This window comes from Ammodytes marinus (genome assembly GCF_949987685.1).
Source record: "Ammodytes marinus genome assembly, chromosome: 17".
NCBI lineage: Eukaryota > Metazoa > Chordata > Actinopteri > Uranoscopiformes > Ammodytidae > Ammodytes > Ammodytes marinus.
The window spans coordinates 22751864-22770349 of record NC_137221.1 but is presented as its reverse complement, the minus strand read 5'-3'; the positions used below and the strand labels follow the sequence as shown (position 1 = coordinate 22770349).

Genomic DNA, 18486 nt, shown 5'->3' with positions numbered 1-18486 from the left:
TCTCACTCAATCACAACTGGCTCACAGACAACAGGCAGTCAGCTACTATCTTTTCTCATGGTGGTGGTTACAGAGTGATGTGCTCACCTGGTCTGTGGCGCTTCCCTGCATCTGCCGGCTGGGACACGCTGGGCTTACGTCCCGCGTTCTTCCCTGCCGTGCCTCCGGGGTAGTGGAATATGACGGAGGCTGAACACAAACCCTCCAACGCAGCTAGAGGGCAAAAAGAAATATCAGAAAAACAAATCTTCACATCTTAGAATCTTGGAAGAACCTTAAAGGGTTATTTAAGTTTGACAACCCCTGACATTCTCACAATGCTGATTGGTTGAATCAACTTTTCATGATGCAAGAAAACTGAAACATATTGGACTTTTGCACTCACTAAGGGGGCGCTTTCACACCTGATAGTCTGCTTCCAGTTTGCTTTCTTGGTTCGCACCAGATGTGAGAATGACACTTTGTATTGTTTGGTCAAAAGGTTCGGTTTCTCTTTCAGACCAAACATCTCATCTGGTCCAAATCAGTCGATGTATAAGCCACGCGAGAGCCTTCTTGTCACTCATTGGTCAGATGTGTATAGGGCAGGAGCAATACCCTGGGCCTCTACGGATTCTCTTTTTTGCAAAGGAAATTTCCTTTCCTATCGAGATGAACTGGAAGTACTCGGCGGATAGGTGATTCGAATTCTCAAAATGCTTAGGAAAGGAGCCTCGAGTCATCCTTTAACCCTCCTTTAGCATAGGTTACTCCGGACCAACCTATGCGAAAGGAAAGGAGATAGTGGTATCCCATAATCCTTTACAGCGGCAATATTTAAAGCAACAAGCCACCGACGGAGTTTACCGACTCTACACGAATACTAACGAGAGGTAAAACAGAAGAGAGAAGAGAAGAACTCATAAAGAACTCATAAAAGACCAACATCATAATAGTTATTTTCGTAGCACATCATTTACACCATAAGAAAATAAAATGCCAACTTCACATTTAAGGAAGACTAGGCTACTGGGGGCAGTTCATTTCAAACAACAACATAGGCCTAAGTGTAGCCTCTTTTTTTCACATGTAAATTGGGATTCAAGTGGCCTTGAATATTCCCCTTGGCCAAGTCCGATCTAAGTGATTCTCACTCTGTTGGCGACAACCTGATTAAAATCAATATGAAAAGAACGCATGGGTCAAACGAGCGCTTGTTGTAGTCAATTTTCGGAAAATAGTGTAGTTTCACGCTAGAGACTCACGTCAGCACTACCTGCCGTCGCGCAATGACGTCGGTTAGGAAAAGTGGAGTCGAATTCATTTGAAACAGTGCTGTCTTTTCCTATGTTCGATAGGAAGCACCTTTTCATCTCTCCTTAACCCCGATGACGTTTGGGATTAAGGAAAGGAGGTTTATAGGTTAGGAGATTGGACTATTCGTAGAGGCCCCCTATCTCCTGAACTGCTCTACAATTGGTCAGACTTTCCATGCTGGGAAAACTACAGAAAGAAACTACAGAAAGTAGATTGTCTTCATCCTATCATGCATCGCGTAGCTTTCTACGGGAGCTTGTTTAGTCCAAATATAGTCAGTGCTTCCTACAGTTGGGTCTGTTTCAGTCAGATCACGTTCTCACCACACACAAACCACACCAGAAATGGATTTTAAGATAGTGAAGACTCAAACCTGGTGAAATGTTTGGGTCAAGGATTAATTGCGGATGAGAGCCTGACCAATGACAAGCCGAACAGTATTTTTGGTCTTCATTAAATCATGAGAGAAACACAGCAGTATATATGTTGATAGATAAATAGCAACAAAAATGCAGCAACTAACTGTCACCATTATACCAGATCAACATTTTAAAATAACAAAATGTTGTTGCGAGTGCTAAAAAGACAAACTCCATTTTGAATTATGGCCTCAAAAATCTAGTGTTTGTCAGAACTGTCCGCTGATGAATTTCATAAGCTCAACATTGAAATTGAAAAAGATGTGCACACAATACAGACACTATCCCCCCCCCCCCTCCCCCTAGTAAATCCCATCTTGTAGCAATGGAAGCTTGCCCCATTGTCCAGACTTACCACCCAGCCAGAGGAAATCATTCACCCCCCTGAGCAGCTCCACGGACATGTGGTAGTGGACCAGGGCGTCCTGCAGCATGCCTGCCTGCAGACACAGGTCCCCCACATGCTTCCTCATCCGGCCCTGGCAGCGCTTCTTATAATGCCTGGAGGAGGAGAGACGCGGTGGAGAGAGAAACAATAAATTCAGACAACAGCAGGAGTTGAATGAAGTTGCTACAATATTTAATTACATTTTTTTTTTAAAGTGATATCCTACCCTGTTTTAAAAGAAAAAAAAGCTTTGTCTATTTTCTGTTATTGTCATTTCTTATGCCAGCGAAAGCCTGGAGTATGGCAGGCCGTTGTAACATCTAAATGGCTACATTTGATCATCTGGAGATAAAATGACAGATAAACATAAATTTGGCATTATGATGACTAGTCATCAAAATGTAAATTGATTATGACTCATCAAAACTTAATAATTACAGATATATCCATGTCATTCTTCCTAGGCAAAATGACGTCACTTTTTCCCCACTCATGTGTATGGTATTTCTCATTACAGAAATGTGCAATCTTCATTTTCGCCTAGTCAAAACAGAATTGTTCAACATAATCTGTAACTGAATGATGACTTATCAAGGCTACCTATCAAATGTTACAACGGCTTGCCATAGCAGGAGAGGAGACTCGGGTGAATCTTATCAGTCAGCTAACAGAGGGGTACTATGGGGCTGGGAGAGCACAGGCAGAGGAGGGCAACAAAACAAAGACAAGAGTACAAACAGACTGACAGTGCGACTCTGTAGGCTTAACACAGAAGAGAGGGGGCAGCTTCCCCGGGAACACAGGGGAAATGGAACTGCTTTTTAGGAAAGTGATGAACCACATTGTTCTCGACATTTGAGCTCTCTGATACACTGGGAACAAGGTCATGTGAAGACAATAGAGTGGGGTAGGGGGACGACTCGAGGTGAAATGGAGCCGTGGACAAACTTTTCTCAGCTGTATATAGAAGCAGAGATACAGGTCTATATAGCTTTTCTGGGGGGGGGAGATCTAGATCATAAATATGGTATATTAAATATGCACGCTGGTAATGCTCAGCAGGCTACTTCTGAAAAACAATTAAATAGTTCTGACGTGGTAATTTTTTTAATAAATAAAAAGGTTCCTCTTAAGAGACTCCAAATTAACCACGGCAATCAAGCTGGCTCTTTGGTCTTGGATGCCATTATGAAATGCATGTTGTTATGAGTAGCTGCTGTAGTGCCGGGCCAAGCTGGAAAAGGGAGGTATGCTTTCATGAATACAGAGTATGAGATCCATGTGGGGCCTGCGTATCGCTCCAGTGTCTCCAGCCAAACAGACAAAATCTCAATCCAAATGTTCTAGTGAAGCTGGGAAAAAAGCTTGCCAGCCTGTACACTGCCAAATTGTGACCAGCGGGTCCAAACTATTAGCGCTTTTGTGTGTTTTTTGCATGTTGCAGGCAGCGGCACATAAATATTATATATATATATTTCTTTGGATTGAAAATAGACACTTTTTTAACATTAGGGGCTGAGCCACTGGTAGCCACTGGTTTCAGTTAGCTTTGTAAAGTATGATACAAATTATGGTTGCACTTTATCCAACAAGTCTATCATTTCCCTAATAGATTCCTACATACATGTTCCCTACAAAAATAACTGTATCATAGAGACTCAATTAAAAGAGGAATCAGCTATTCTGGAGACAACTGTTGTTAAAATCCCTTTTTGTCAAAAACAGTGAATATCTCATTATACGCTATACATACTGTGTGTGCACTGAATTTGCCTAGATTAACGTATGCGTAATTCTGGCCTTCTTTCTAATGTAGTATCTAGTGTCACAGCTGTGTACTGCATGGGGGAGTTTTGGCTTGGAGTCATGAGCAAAAAGCACAACAGCACTAAGGTGTGGGTGTGTCTCTGAGGTCAGAGCTACAAAAGCTGATGGGATCGGTAGGGGGTTGACTAAACTTACAAGTCTAACTTCTCACCTTTTCACACCCAACAATAAACTCACAGGACAGTATGAAAGAAAAAAAAAAGAAAGACAAATAAACCAAGGTGAACAAACAAAAATTAATGCAGCAAAAATCAAGAGAGATTTTTGAGAGGACACGTTTATAGCAGAAGGCTTGAGGCTACTTCACACAGAAAGAAACACATAGGGTTCCTACAGCTTTAAGCCAGTTCAAGTTTTAGGACTTTTTAAACTCTATTTGGAATGAGATTTAAGACCATAGGCCATAGTTTGCGATTAATATACTCAATGCCCTTTAAGACGTAGGATCTGCAGGAACTCCGTTAACAACTTGCAAATAACGCAGTGTAGTTTAACACATTTACTGACTGCCGTGAACATCCAAGCGCTCCTTAACCAGCCTCCAGACGCATAAAAGTGCTTCTGAAAAAAAAAAAGGGTTGTTATTCAGCAAAAAAAATAACAGAGGCAACTCACCTGCTGTCCGTGTCCAAACCCACAAAGTCCTTCTTCTCAAAGGGCACGCAGAGCAGCGGGATCTTGTCCCCGGACTTGTCCGTGGCCCGGTCCAGCCTCTTGGACTCCAGCACTATGAAGATGGACTCCACAAAGTCCTCCACCCTCTTCTCCACGTCGGGGCAGTCGTCAAACCCGGGGTAGAAGGCCATGTCTGTCCTCTGCTGATCGGCTATGTCCCCCTGGAGCCCAAAGACCAGCAGGCGCGAGTCGTAGAGCGTGGAGCTGTACACCTCCTTCTGGCCGTGGAAGCGCTCGGCGGTCTGGGGCCAGTCCTTGGCGCTGGCGCAGGTGGTGACGGCGATGAGGCCCACCACTTTGCGGTGGGTCTGGAAGTCGCCCCACTCGTTGTTCTCGGGCAGGTAGTGGTGGCGGTAGCGGATGTAGAGCAGCCGCTGGGAGTCGCGCACGCTCAGCTGTGCCACGGCGGAGATGCGCTTGTAGATCTTGAAGAACTGGTCCTCGGGCACGATGCCCACCGGCTGCACCACCACCAGCACCGTCTGGTGGTCCTCGGCGCACTGCATGTAGTCGGGCACGCTCATCTTCACACACGGTGGGCTGAGGTGGGGGAAGGTTAAAAGGGAAATGTTTAAAAAGGTGAGATACTTACAGGCAAAAACATGCCAGTCAGTTGTTTTGGGCTTGAGACTTTTTGGGCTATTTTGCTTCCATAACATGTTTTCTTTCTTATTAGTATTTCAATGGAAGGTGCAAAATGTACATTCGGGTGTTCATTTGACTAAACCTTGTCTGTTTGTATATTTCTCCCACACGACCATCTTTAACGGCCATAATCTCACCATTAGTTTTGTTTCAATACTAAGTCTCTAACTAAACATTCCATTAGCAATCTTAGCACTATTCTGAAGGTTGTTGAAGAAGGATTTGTTAATTTTGTGTTAATTGAGAGTGATTTATTACACATTTTGTTTTCAAAACATGCAGAAAATGCATTTGTAAGACTGATCTGTAGCAGTAGAACATCTCATCAGAAGGAGCAAGAGAATGCAAAGGTAGACTACAAATTGTAGCAATAATAATAAATGTTTGTATTGAAACATGTTTCATGCACATGTTGTGTCCCACTCCCACATTATGTGACCCTGCGTTGGTTCATAAACACAACCAAACATCAGCTGTGTTTGTGTTCAACGTGACGTCAGTCAGGTCCAAAACAGCTCGAGACCATTGAATGAAAAATCGCTACTTTGAGTCTGACGTAGGCTATATAGGAGAGAAAGATGCAGCCCAGAAAGCTCCTCAATATGTATGATAATAATACTGATATCAGAAAGGTGTTTCTAACGAATGCATCGTTATATTTGCACCTGCTGTTGTCATTGCTAATAGAAACACTGAGCGGTGTCAGGTTGAAAGTAACAGTTGACAGCGTTAATGCTGTAAAATGGGACGAACACGAGATACGTAACCAGCCCTCGTGCCATTCGCTTTTAAGTCGCTTATTTCCTCTCAGAGAAAAAAGGCTCACGTGAAGCTAAATTCTCGTCTAAAAACATTGTATGTCAGCTAGCTTAGCTTAGTTTAGCTAGCTGACCAATGAATTGGCTGCTCGTGACAGTCACATAGTAACAACGCTGGCGGAAATAAGCAGGTCATTTATGCACGTAATAGCATATTATGCCAGTAAGCTTTTCTGATATATGTAGTTTGTCTTTAATATATAATGTTAACTCACATTACCTTAGAAGTAACCTGTCAAGTTTCACAGCTTCCTTCTTTAGACCAGTGCTTTATTTGCAACGCTCAACAGCAGGAACGCTTCCGGGTATTCCTTTCAAAATAAAACCCTCTGTCGTAGTAGCCTACGTTCTACTGTTGTAGTAAGTAGTAAGTGTAGCGAGTGGCGATAGGGGGAGAATTGGGGGTATGATAAGGGATGTAACTTTTGTGTTGAATAATATTAACAATGCTGATAAGGTAAACAGATTCGTTTAACTGACAGAGATGGAAATTCAAAATAAACCAAATCTTTATTTTAAATAGAAAAACAGTCAAAATGTGCAATAACTGGAACTACTAAGGATAAAAAGGATTAGTGTGCAAAAATTTGTAAACAAGATAACTAAAGGGGAAAATATTCTGTATTACAAATAGCTGAAAAATAATTTATATATGCCTTATCTAAAATAGCAGTGAGGCCAACTGCTGAGAGGCAAACTACACCGAGGAGTGCCTAGGGGTGCTACCACTCACCACAAGTGACTCCTCTTATACTATATATGAGTGACTCACATCAATAGTCACTACACACTAGAACTGGTGAAACACGTGTTATATCCCTGTCCTTTAACTCACATGCAAGTGAAGGGACCTCACCATAAAAGTACTCTGTAGGCTACATCTTTAAAAATGCCACTCACATGGATGACACTCCACACCAGCCACAGCAGCGACAGCGCCATACTGAGGCCCAACACAGCTGATTTCTAGCTGATATTTCGAGGCTTGATTAAGGGAATGGGCCATTTTCAGGCTGCCTTCAAGAGCACTATGTTCAAAAAAGTTTATAATGGCTTCTACACTGCTGCTTCAAAAAAAAAAATCTTATTATTTTTGCTTCCTCTATCAAGGGTTGTCTTTCCATCTTATTTTATTATAATGTAATTATATCCCTATTGTTATGTTTACCCGACTTCTATTGTATTGTATAGCCTACAGGACCCTATTCATGTAGCCTAGGCTTATTGTAAAATACTTTAAGCTGCATTATTGTAGAACAAAGTGCTAGACCTATACAAAGACTTAATCATATTATTATTATTATTATTATTAACCATGAAAGTAGGCTATATTTATGGAGATAATGTTTCCTACGTCCTCTCCTCAGCTTGACTTATTTCTTCTTCTGCAAAGATGGAATATTAATATGCTGCGCCGCCAGGGAACAAATCAGGTACTACAACTGAGCAAGCTATTTAAATACTGTACATACGCTATGCAAATTTGAGCATTTTAATCTACTTCATATTATATTTAATTGTGTAATGTTCATCATTATCAGATCTACTATGATTTCCTATTTGGAGAGGCATGTCAATTTAACTAACTATGTTATAAAATACCTTATGGCAAAATCATATGAAAAAGCAATGTATTTAAATGTAAACTCAAAAACTATCTTCAAACTTGATAACATCAATGAATAATAAACAGGCCATATTCATAATAAAGTATGTACAACTGGCGTACTGACACCGAGTGTGGAAGCTGGCATCCATGTGACTGACTTGGCAACCAAAACATTCCACTGACTTGAGAATTAAAAATGCCTCCCCTTGTGGTTGGAAGGATTCCCCCCACACTATCCTGTAAGATTCCTCATCAAAACTAGGACTATGGATAGGAAATGACAAGTTTTAATTAAGTTGTTACAATCGATCACCGTTTAAAAGTTAAAGGAAACTCCCACAGATAAAAGAAAAATATATAACCAGTCAGGTAGATTCAACTCCATTTTATTTCATTTTCACCCATAAATCACTTTCACAATCTTCTTGGAAGACAACAGCATTTTATTCCCTATATATTCTTCTTTTTTTTGGCCCAGGGGAATTGGTCCAAAAGCAAAGCAGGAGCTCCAAGAGAGACATGGAATGTCTAAAACATGGTTGATAGTGAATATACATCAATAACAGGTGACACATCTACAACCATTGACTTACAAAACAGTGCACAAACCTTGCGTGGGAAGGCTTTCAATACAAGGGGTCCCAAACCGTAACAGCACAACTTTGAAAGCAGGATGGTTTGAAAGATGTTACGAATAAAAGAGAGGAAACCCCATGTTGTTCTCAATTTCTTAAAAGACACACAACCCAATAAATGAACATTACATTTCAACTGAATGAATGTACATAAAAGCACAAATAAGTGAAGCCTTCATTTTTTTCCCATGTGGTGAGTGTTCCCTATAAGGCTTGTTAAGACTCAAAGGGTCAGGTCAATCTTAATACACCAGCTTTGATCGTTCTGTCTGTATTCAGAATGAGGCAGGGTTTCAGTGTATAGTCACATTAACTGCATGTTCATGCCCAGGACCATCAGTGAAACTGTTACTTAAAATAAGCAGAGGAAATGAAAAAAAGCTACGTGGTCAAAAGCTAGAAAAGAGTCCCATGTCTTTGGTGGAGCCCGTTACAATCGATAAGAAGCGCTCCATTGAAATGTTTGGTGTGTTTTTATCTCGTCGTCGTTTCCGAGAGCGAAGTTTTTCAAGTTGTTCGGATAATGGAAAAAGTGGAAGATGGCAGGAAAGAGATAATACTAACAGTGAATACCTACTAATACTACAGATATGAATTGGCACCGAATGTGACACGAGGAAATGTGATGCTAAAATGAATCAGCTAATTATTGAAATGGTCTACCACTGATGAGTGTTGGTGAGGTAAACAAACCTTTTTCTTTTTAGTTGGACCCATTGGTGACCATATTAATATAGCTTATGAGAGTGTTTTCTATCCAAATGATGCTACACACCAACGGGGGTGTGGCCAGGATTTTAGAAATACTGAGGTCATGAATCCAAAAGCCATGATGTGTGTTATTTGAACTTTTAGTCAATGATTTCTGAGGCGCTACCGCCAGGGAAGGAATCAAAAAATAGACTTTGAATGTTGACAATGCACACTGACTACATTTTGTTGTTAACATAGTGCTCATCCATATTCAATTAAAAAAGACCCAAATTACTGCAGACATGGGAATTTTGCCAAAATATTCCCAAGAAATGTGTGGCATTTCCACAATTTATCTTAAAAAATTTACTTTATGGATATTGTTGGACACTAGTAGTGCTATAGAGCCAAGTTTTTAGGAGTTATTTTGTTCAACAGTTGGTGGCGTTAAGATGCCTAAGAAAATCAAAATAGCAGAAGATTTGTTTTGGACCATCTTTGAGAATGTAAGGAAGGACATGCAATTAAAACATTTGGTGGACCACAAGGACAATCCCTTATGTTGAGTATAACACTGAAGGTAAACTTAACTTTTGTTTGTTTGCATAAAAAATGCCTTCATGGGGTACCTTTAGTTTATAGCTTCAGATAAGTCATTTGTATTTGTATTTCATTCATTTGTCCAAACAGGTTTGTCCCAGCGGGTTTCAATTTTCAGAACCACACCTCTGATCATATGCTGCATAAAACCAAATTACAAAAAAAGTTTTCCAGGCCAGAAGGATGCCTCTTTAGCTGCTGTAATTCCTAATGAATCAGGTTTAAACAGACATTTCAGTCCTTGCTACTGTTGTTGCATACATTTGCATCCACGTGAAGTACAAAAAGTGTGTGCATTCATGTACATGGGAAGTTGAAGGCTACAAAAAAATCAGACGACAAAGTAGATAAGACTGAGTGATAACGACGGTGTGTTTTGGTCTGCTGCGGATCTGGAAGATTGTGTGTTGAATGTTGTCACCGGGTGGATTAGTTTAATCTCCAGCGATCGTGTGTTCACAGCCAAGATTAGTCGGCCTATAATTACAGCACATTTAGACACCTCACTGATTCCTAGTGAACTAGGAGCACCAAGATACACTAGACAGGTCATGTCTGCAAGATATCAAAAAAGGTAAGAACAAAAAAGAAACATGTAAAAAAATAAAACTGATTAAGACTGAGAGTCTAATGGTGCAGTAGTGGGGAGGGGATGTCTGCCTTCTGATTGGTTGGATAGGAGATATTTGGCATTCTTCATTATGGCATGGTAAGTGAGTGCACACTGCCAGTGGTGCAGGGAGAGACTGGGATAGAGGGCCTGCGAGAGGGCATAAGGTGGGAGGGTGGTGGAATGGGGTTAAGATGGAGGATTACACTCCGGCCGTTCTCCTCACGCCAGTTTGAGAAATTGGTCGACCGTGTCCTCTTCCACCGCATCAGAAAACATTTCAAAGTCCTGTGGAGAGGAGGGAGTGTCAATCGGCAAACTCGAAAAACACGTACATACAGTGCATTCAAAAGAGCTACAGCTGTGCCGTAAGCTTCAGCTGAACTTAATTGAAAACAGTTACCTATATGTACACATCCAGCAATTAGGGATCAACATTCTCCTGCATTTAATTTTTATTTATTTTTTATCTTTATTTGTATCAGGGACCATGTACAAAATACATTCAACTTAAACAATGAGGAGAGATGTTAAGTGCCATATTGAGCTTTAAGCTTATTCCCATCTGTAGTCCCCCCGGGCACATGAACAGAAAAAAACAATCAAAACAAACAGACAAAACACATGTTTGTAGACTTATGTTTCTGGCCCCCTGATCAATGATATCAGTATTAGTATCATACATATTGAGGAGCGTTCTGGGCTGCAGCTTTCTCTCCTATATACGTCAGACTCAAAGTAGCGCTTTTTTCATTCAATGGTCTCGAGCTGTTTAGGACCTGACTGACGTCACGTTGAACACAAACACAGCGGATGTTTGGTTGTGTATATGAACCAACGCAGGGTCACATAATGTGGGAGTGGGACACAACATGTGCATGAAAGCCTTTTTATTTAGACCAAACATGTTTCAATACAAACATTTATTATTGGTATTTATAGCTACAATTTGTAGTCTACCATTGCAGTATCTCTCTCTACTTCTTTTAGCTACGTTTTTGGTCCCTATAACAGCTCCTGAGGTGCACCCCTATAACAATGATGCACAGTACATGTTATGCTCAAACGTGCAACCTCAGTGGCAGTTAAAAACCACATATAGCATCATTGTTATTTGACCACGATGCTGGAGACTTTTTTCTTAATATGGTGAATGTGTGTGCTTTCCTCACCCCACAGTATTTGTCCTCATTGAAGAGCTGTGGAGGGACCGCTGCTGGGTTTCCTGCTTTGCTTCTCATCTCGTCACGAACCTCCCCGCCCACAGAGATGTCTATGAGCTCGTACTGGATGCTTTTACTGTCCAGGATACGCATCATTTCAGCCTGCTGAGACTTCACCTGCAAAGACCACACCACAGCACTTATCACGAATGCAGAAGCAAAAGACAGATGGCTTTTATCATACTTTAGTCTAATCTTTGATGGTCTCTTCAAAAAAAATGTGTAAATACTATCTCTTCTCAAGGACGGGCTTAGGCTATAGAGAGTAGACATTGTTCAAGGCCCAGTGCTCTGGTAGGAAGAATGTATAGTACACCACTAGCTCTTTTTTGAGGGTATATGAGTGGCTTTGAAAGGCAGCAGCAGCTTTATCTGGCCCCGGTCTGGATGATGATTAATAGACCTGGTGAACACTCGGCTATCTTTTTGTGGCATCTGAGGAAGTTGGGAGGGTTTTTTTTTTTTTTTTTTTTTTAGATGACCACACCTAAGCCAAGCGCTTACTGGAAACACACACACACACAAGCTGGCATTGAATTGGCCTCGCAACTCGTGATGTGAGGAAAGGGAAGTAGAGAAGGGGAATTGACTTGAACTTGAGTCATGAACCTTGCGAGAACAGTCTCAGTAGAAAAAAAGCCTCTCTTGCAAAATAAGAGAGGTTTACAGTTGAACTGGTACAGATACACATATGAGCCATTGGATTTGGGTTATAGGCCTATCTGTTGCACGTCACACAAAAAAAACATTTCCACAAAAAAACATTTCCACTACATGAATTCCTCAGAGCTAATCAGCACCAGATGTTTGGCCTGGTGTTTCGCCATACACTGTTTTCATCAAAGGGACGCTGCTCTGCGTCACGACGTCAGTGTTTTCACGTCCGCATGTCAACCTGTTCCACTGGAGTCAGACTAATAAATACTATGGAAATGTGTGTCAAAACTTCATTATAAAGTCAAACTATTTAAAAAAATGACCAACAAATAATAGCCTAGCCTACATTGAATGATACAGAGAGACACGCATTGACTTTCACTGGATTAGAGGGTCTACTCGTCAATCCGGCTCACATATTAACTAGTCCGTTTTTACTTTAACTTTTAACACTGGATTATTGGTTATCACGCTCCCCTTCCGCCAGTCTGAGGTAGCCGAACTGTAACACAACTATTGAGTAGCAATTGTCCCACAACAAAATTTGTATTTTTTTTTCAAACAGGTGTTCAGCTTTTGATGTGTGTAGAGTGGATACATTGCTACATTGTCTACACAGAGCCTTAATGTTAGTTTGTGTTGGCTACACGCAAGGCAACCTTAAATTGCCGACTTTTTACACGAAGACTGGCTCAGGCTACAGATGTCGATACAGGAAACGGATAGCCTACATATAGTCGCCACACTTTTATTTATTCATTTCGGTCGCCATACGTAGCCTTATTATCGGGGGCCAGCCTGTAGCCCACCAAAATGAGTGTGACACTCTTGTAACAGGTCCATGGCCTGACAGTATGATAATGACACTGTTTAGAAATATAATCTTTAAGGGGTAGACATTTCAGCAAAAACAGCTAGCCAAACACACTCTATTAAATTAAATGAGGTGGACACTAGAATAATGGCTCGTCTTCGCAAGTCCAGAGAACTTCATTGCACCTACAACCTGCTTCTGCTGACGCTACAATAATAACGGTGTGAATGGGCGCTGAGTAGCACATAGGCCCGCTGCACTGTTAAGTCAGGAGGAAGCTATAACTGATCGGGTGCTGCTGGGTGTGTCTGTCGGCACCGAGCGTTTGTTAGCTGCTGCTGCTGATGCTGCCACAGGGGCAGAACACTCAAAGCACGACGGTAAGTTCGCTCGTATAATGGCAACTCGACTCACCGTCCGCGAGGCAGTGACAGTGGTGTAGTACAGTTTGATCCCCATTGCCGCAGGTCCGTCCACTCCCTTTGTTGTGTATGTGCTCGCGGGTACGTTTTCTCTACCCTTGCGTCAAGCTCAACGGTTATTGATTAAAAGGTAGGGAAGCTTGGCAGCGTTGCTTTCAAAATAAAACACGTTTCCCATCACAGTAAAAGCTGACTAAAATATCATAACATGGAGCACCCGGCCTTGACCCCCGGCTGTCTTACTTGTTGCATAGCCCTAGGGCAGTCATTAGCAGATGTGCTTCTTATAGCTATAGTGCATAACTTTTTTAATTGGCTAAATGAATTTCTGTCAAATTCCAGTCATTGCCAACCGAGATGACACAAAGTTGATTAAGCCTAGCAGCTCCACAAAACACTTTAAGTGTTTCTCAGTTGGCCTATGGCAAATTAAGTCTTCCCTTTGACACCCTCAAACTCCGACTTTGGTTATGTGTAAGGGTTAAGGTGTGTCCAAAAAATACTTACCACAAGCGTCAAGCGTAGGCCTATATGTTTAGCCCAGCCTATTCGCCAGGAAGATAATCCTTTTATCAAATCAATTCCATCCAAGTCCTTTAATGCAAATTAGTTTTGCTTGCTTCAGTGCTCCCTGGACAGTGCTCTCTTTGAGAGCCACAGTGGAGGACTATAATGGAGGACTTGGCACTCTAGCACATACCCTCTAGATTCAGTTAGCCTGGATTGCCAAGCCCTTGTGTTAACTAAGGTTTAACATGAAATGCATTTTTGAGAGATGATACATAAGTGGATCCTTTATCTTTTACAGTGGAGTCGAGTTATAAGAGCGTCTCTTCACGTCCATTATGGATAGGAGGGATGATTACAGCGGCCAATAATTCATTTTATGTGCATATGGACATGAGAGTGTTATTTAAAGACAGATTAGAAAAATGTTTGCCCTTCTCCTTTAACCCCAGATACCTCCTCCTCTCTGTGTATTGGTATAAACCACTTATTCATTTAGCATTATTCGCCAGGTAAGCACAGTTAAAGCTCAAATAATAAAAAGTCTGCAAATCATCAAATTTGAGTTGACTTTATATTGATGTCCTCCCAGATCTTGTCTTCTATGACAGCAAACCAATTGTTTTGGGGGCTTTGGACATTTGGTCGGACAAAACAATCACATTGAAGACCGAACTTTGGACTGGATAAAGTGACCTGGCATTTCATGAAACAAGTAGGTCTAAATGAGAAAATGATCAATAATGCTATCATTAATCAACTATCAAGGCAAATAAACTTAATTGCACCCCTACAGAGAACCATTAGCTATGGCTATCCTTTGACATGTCAGTAGTTCAATTCTGGAAACAACAGGAATTGATAAGTTGTATTCTGGTGAACTTGACTCTGCTGCTGCCAGTTTAAAGAGACAGTACAGAACTTTATTCGATGATTTTGTTGGGCATTTAAAAAATATATATTTCTTTTTCCCCCTTGATCAAACAGTAATGTTTTTAGTTCATAAAAGCTGCTACACTTTTTATGTCATCCCTTCCTCCTCGGACTTATACTTTCTTTTTTTCTCTCATTATTTCTCCTCCTTAAACCGCCCACCCTCCTTTCCCCCCTGTGTACCTCATTTTCTCTTCTCTGCTTCATCCATCTTTCAGAGAATTCCAGAAAACCACACACCCACACATCGACCTATCCCCATGAAGCCTATTGTTCTCTCTAAGAAGCACTGCTTGGGTGTCTTATAGGTAACTGTATCTGGCTTCCATCAATTGATTAATTGCACAAAGCCACAGTTAGCGAAAAGGGTTGTGTGTGTGTGTGTGTGTTTCTGTCTGTCTGTCTGTTTTAGGCCTAAGGGTTTTTGACGTGCTGTATCATATGATAAAGAGCATTCTATCACATCCCAGTATACAGCGGTTTCATTATAACACATGTTAAAGTGTCATGGTTAAAGGTGGAATCTGTGATTCTGGAGAATGCTTGTTGTCAAATTCAGTGAATATCTCCTCATGATCCACCACCAGTTCATACTGTGTGTGTGCTGAAAAAAAATACAGTGTTTGTACACTGCATACGCTCTGTGAACTGGCATGTAAACAAAGGGTAAGTAAACAAAAGGGGCCCACCGTAGCTATCAACATTCCTGTTTGAAGAGTCTCTAGGCTGTGTATTAACAACACCAGATCATTTTATAGTTAACAATAAAAACAGCAACCAATATAAAATCTGCCAGTAAATAAGAAAATGCACATGTTATTGGGTTTGTCTATTGTGTCGAACTTAAAAGATGAGCCTCTCCGTTTAAGTTCAATAAAGATTACAGTATTGACTTACATTTATTGGTCACAACAAGAAACCTTTCCAGTTTCTTTGTTGACAGGGAATAGGGACTGTATGTTCTTACAAAGTAAATATTGTACATTAGCACAAACATTTCAGCCAGTGTGTTCACATGTCCTTTTCCCCACACACGGCCTGTCTGCCTCAGAGTGAACTCAACATTGGAACTTGTATAAACTTACTCTACAGCTGGCTGGATTATCATTGTACAAACCTATATGAGACAAGAATCAGGATATGTAGAACACTGTCTTCAGTGCATTAACACTCACCCACTGTTGCCTTTCATGCATACTGATTTGTTCTCCCTATTTGCAGAGGCCTGGAATATTTTGCATAGAAGTTGTGTTGATTGATCAGTACAGTGGTAGCCTACTACAGTAGAGCTTATTTTGACAAAAGGGATGACTATAACCAACAGGACTTTTTCTCACGGTGGGATTTTACCTCTTGAGAATGAACCCACTGGGGCACAACAAGCCTTCATTCCTACTATAAGATTTAGTGTTCCGGGCCAACAGCCACATCCCTCAGCGACAGCCACACACACACACACACACACACACACACACACACACACACACACACACACACACACACACACACACACACACACACACACACACACACACACACACACACACACACACACACACACACACACACACACACACACACAGAGGGAGCCCTGCATTGTGTGTGGCCAGATGAATAACAGTGGAAGAGCACTATCTTAACCACTATGCACCTGAAAGTCTATAGATGTTGCAACATATTTCTAAGAGTAGCTCTGATGCTCCAATTCTGTCTCAAGACATCTTCTAGTGGTCATTTCTTTACAGCATCCTGCTGATTCTGTCTTTTTGTAAAGGCAGGTGACAAGACCAGACATGCCAACGTCCCTGTTACGAGCGGTGCTTTGAACTAAATGCTAACATCAGCATGCTAACGTTGCCATGCTAATGTTCATGATGATAATGCTAACTGGCAGTAGAGCACACAATGTTGTTAATGATGACCATGTTCCCCATCTTAGTTTAGAATGGTAGAATGCTGACGTTTGCTAATAAGAACTAAATATAAAAGTATTGCTGCCTGAGTATGATTAAATTTTTATTGTTCCATGTATTGGTCATGAATTAAAGTACTCACTAAGTTTGAATTCTGACTTGGTGGTGCCACTGGATGAAAAAAGTTAAGCAATTACCAAAGTGCATGCATGACTTTGCCAATATTTGGGTTAATCTGTGCAATTGTTGCATACATTCACACTAATTGTGGTGCCAAAGGAAGTTTGGGATGTTTCAATTCAAATGGGATCACTGAAGTGAAACGGAGACATCGACTTTGGATTTCGCTACCACATTTCATTGCCATCTTTTTAATAGTGGTCCGGAATACTAAAGTCTCAACCTCATGGTGGCGTTAGATCACCAAGTCAGTGGTCCTTTTAATCTGGGGGCCATGTCCTGCATGTCAAACCAAATGTGATTGCATACCATGCAACATGTGTTGAGATATTCCAGTCGGTGCCAAATTGGGGGACAGTTAGCAAAAATATATTGATAGCTGCATTTTCTTCCAACGAACCCTTCACTGTGAAGAAGATAGGGCGGTAGGGAGTTTAGTGTTAAGACTGATCAAACTTTAAATTGACAAACGGCTGGTAAGGGGATTCTGTCTTGGGTTGTCCTGTTCTAACTCACTGTGTCTCAACACTAGAGACCTCCTAGCAACAGAGGTTCACTTGAAAATATCCAGATTTCCCTAATTGTATTTATGTATGCCATTATTGTTTCTGAAGACATCCTACCGGAGAGCATTGACAAATCAGCCGTGTAGTGTCGCCCGCTGTAATGATCTGAGTACTTCAAGCCCCATTAGGTCTAATGAGCAGTGATGTAATTTCATTTGGAACTCATCACAAGGGAAGCAGGCGGGCCCCTTCCATTGTGAGTCAGACAGCAGGAATGTGGGGGAGAGTCCAACAGTGCCATAATTTAGCTGATTCAGGGTTTTAAGCGAGTAACTGAGCCGTGCAGTGTGGACCAGTACACACCCCGCGGATACACAGTAAGACCGGACTGCAGAGCCATCCAGCAGGGAAGAGAGGTGAACAATACCATCTCTAAAGGCACCACACCACAGGGAGTAGAGGAAACAAGTCTACTCATGACATGGGGAAATAAACAAGTCTTTCTGCTATCATATAAATATACCTACGTCAACACTTGAGGGCAGCAGAAAAGTACGTTTCCCTTTGTTCCGGATCCATCTGCGAGCAGTAAGGGGGATATTCAAAGATGCTTTTATTTTGTATGTTTTAATCATAGTAAGGAACCATGACATGTCTATGATCCCCTAAATTAAGATTGATTGTTGCAGCACAGCAAATGCTAAAATAATAGTACAGAGAGCTTAATGCGAATGTTTGGGATTGGGAGAAATTAGTACATAACATACAAAAGAAGAAATTAAAGAGAACATTCTGAAGAGAAGTGAGAAATGCAATGTACTGTCAATCAGTGCAGAAGAAATTAGCAACCAAGATGTAGACGTCATGGAACACAATATTTTTATTTATTTAATGTTGCTGTGAATGGGTCCTTAAAAAAAAGATAATACCATTATTAATAACATGTATCAGATATAACGAATACTAAATGCTATCTGAGATAAACCTGTTAACATCACACAGGGGTTATTTTCCTTCAGAGCCACAGAGAGCATCATCGCTGTTTCCCAGGCAGATTGGTTCTCTCATCGATATGTGTATGTTCAGTGTGGAGTTACCCTTCGTGTAGCTTTGATA

General features: G+C 41.2%; 2 protein-coding genes across 2 annotated transcripts in view; both read right to left on the bottom strand.

Annotated features, from left to right (window-relative positions):
- Window positions 1-6353, bottom strand: part of trappc9 (trafficking protein particle complex subunit 9) — a 228972-nt gene extending 222619 nt beyond the window's left edge. The window contains exons 1-4 of the mRNA XM_080045758.1: window positions 6289-6353; window positions 4546-5145; window positions 2071-2216; window positions 88-213 (exon numbers count right to left, since the gene is read on the bottom strand). Of these exons, the coding sequence (XP_079901884.1) occupies window positions 88-213; window positions 2071-2216; window positions 4546-5129 (856 nt within the window). The 5' untranslated portion in view covers window positions 5130-5145; window positions 6289-6353. The remainder of the gene's footprint in view (window positions 1-87; window positions 214-2070; window positions 2217-4545; window positions 5146-6288) is intronic.
- A 1702-nt stretch (window positions 6354-8055) lies between these two features.
- On the bottom strand, window positions 8056-13456 carry sh3bgrl3 (SH3 domain binding glutamate-rich protein like 3). The gene is made up of 3 exons (XM_080045689.1): window positions 13324-13456; window positions 11388-11555; window positions 8056-10503 (listed from the first exon to the last, which is right to left on the bottom strand). The coding sequence occupies exons 1-3, from the start codon at window positions 13366-13368 to the stop codon at window positions 10438-10440; spliced, it is 279 nt and encodes a 92-aa protein (XP_079901815.1). The 5' UTR covers window positions 13369-13456; the 3' UTR covers window positions 8056-10437.
- Window positions 13457-18486: the final 5030 nt, after the last annotated feature.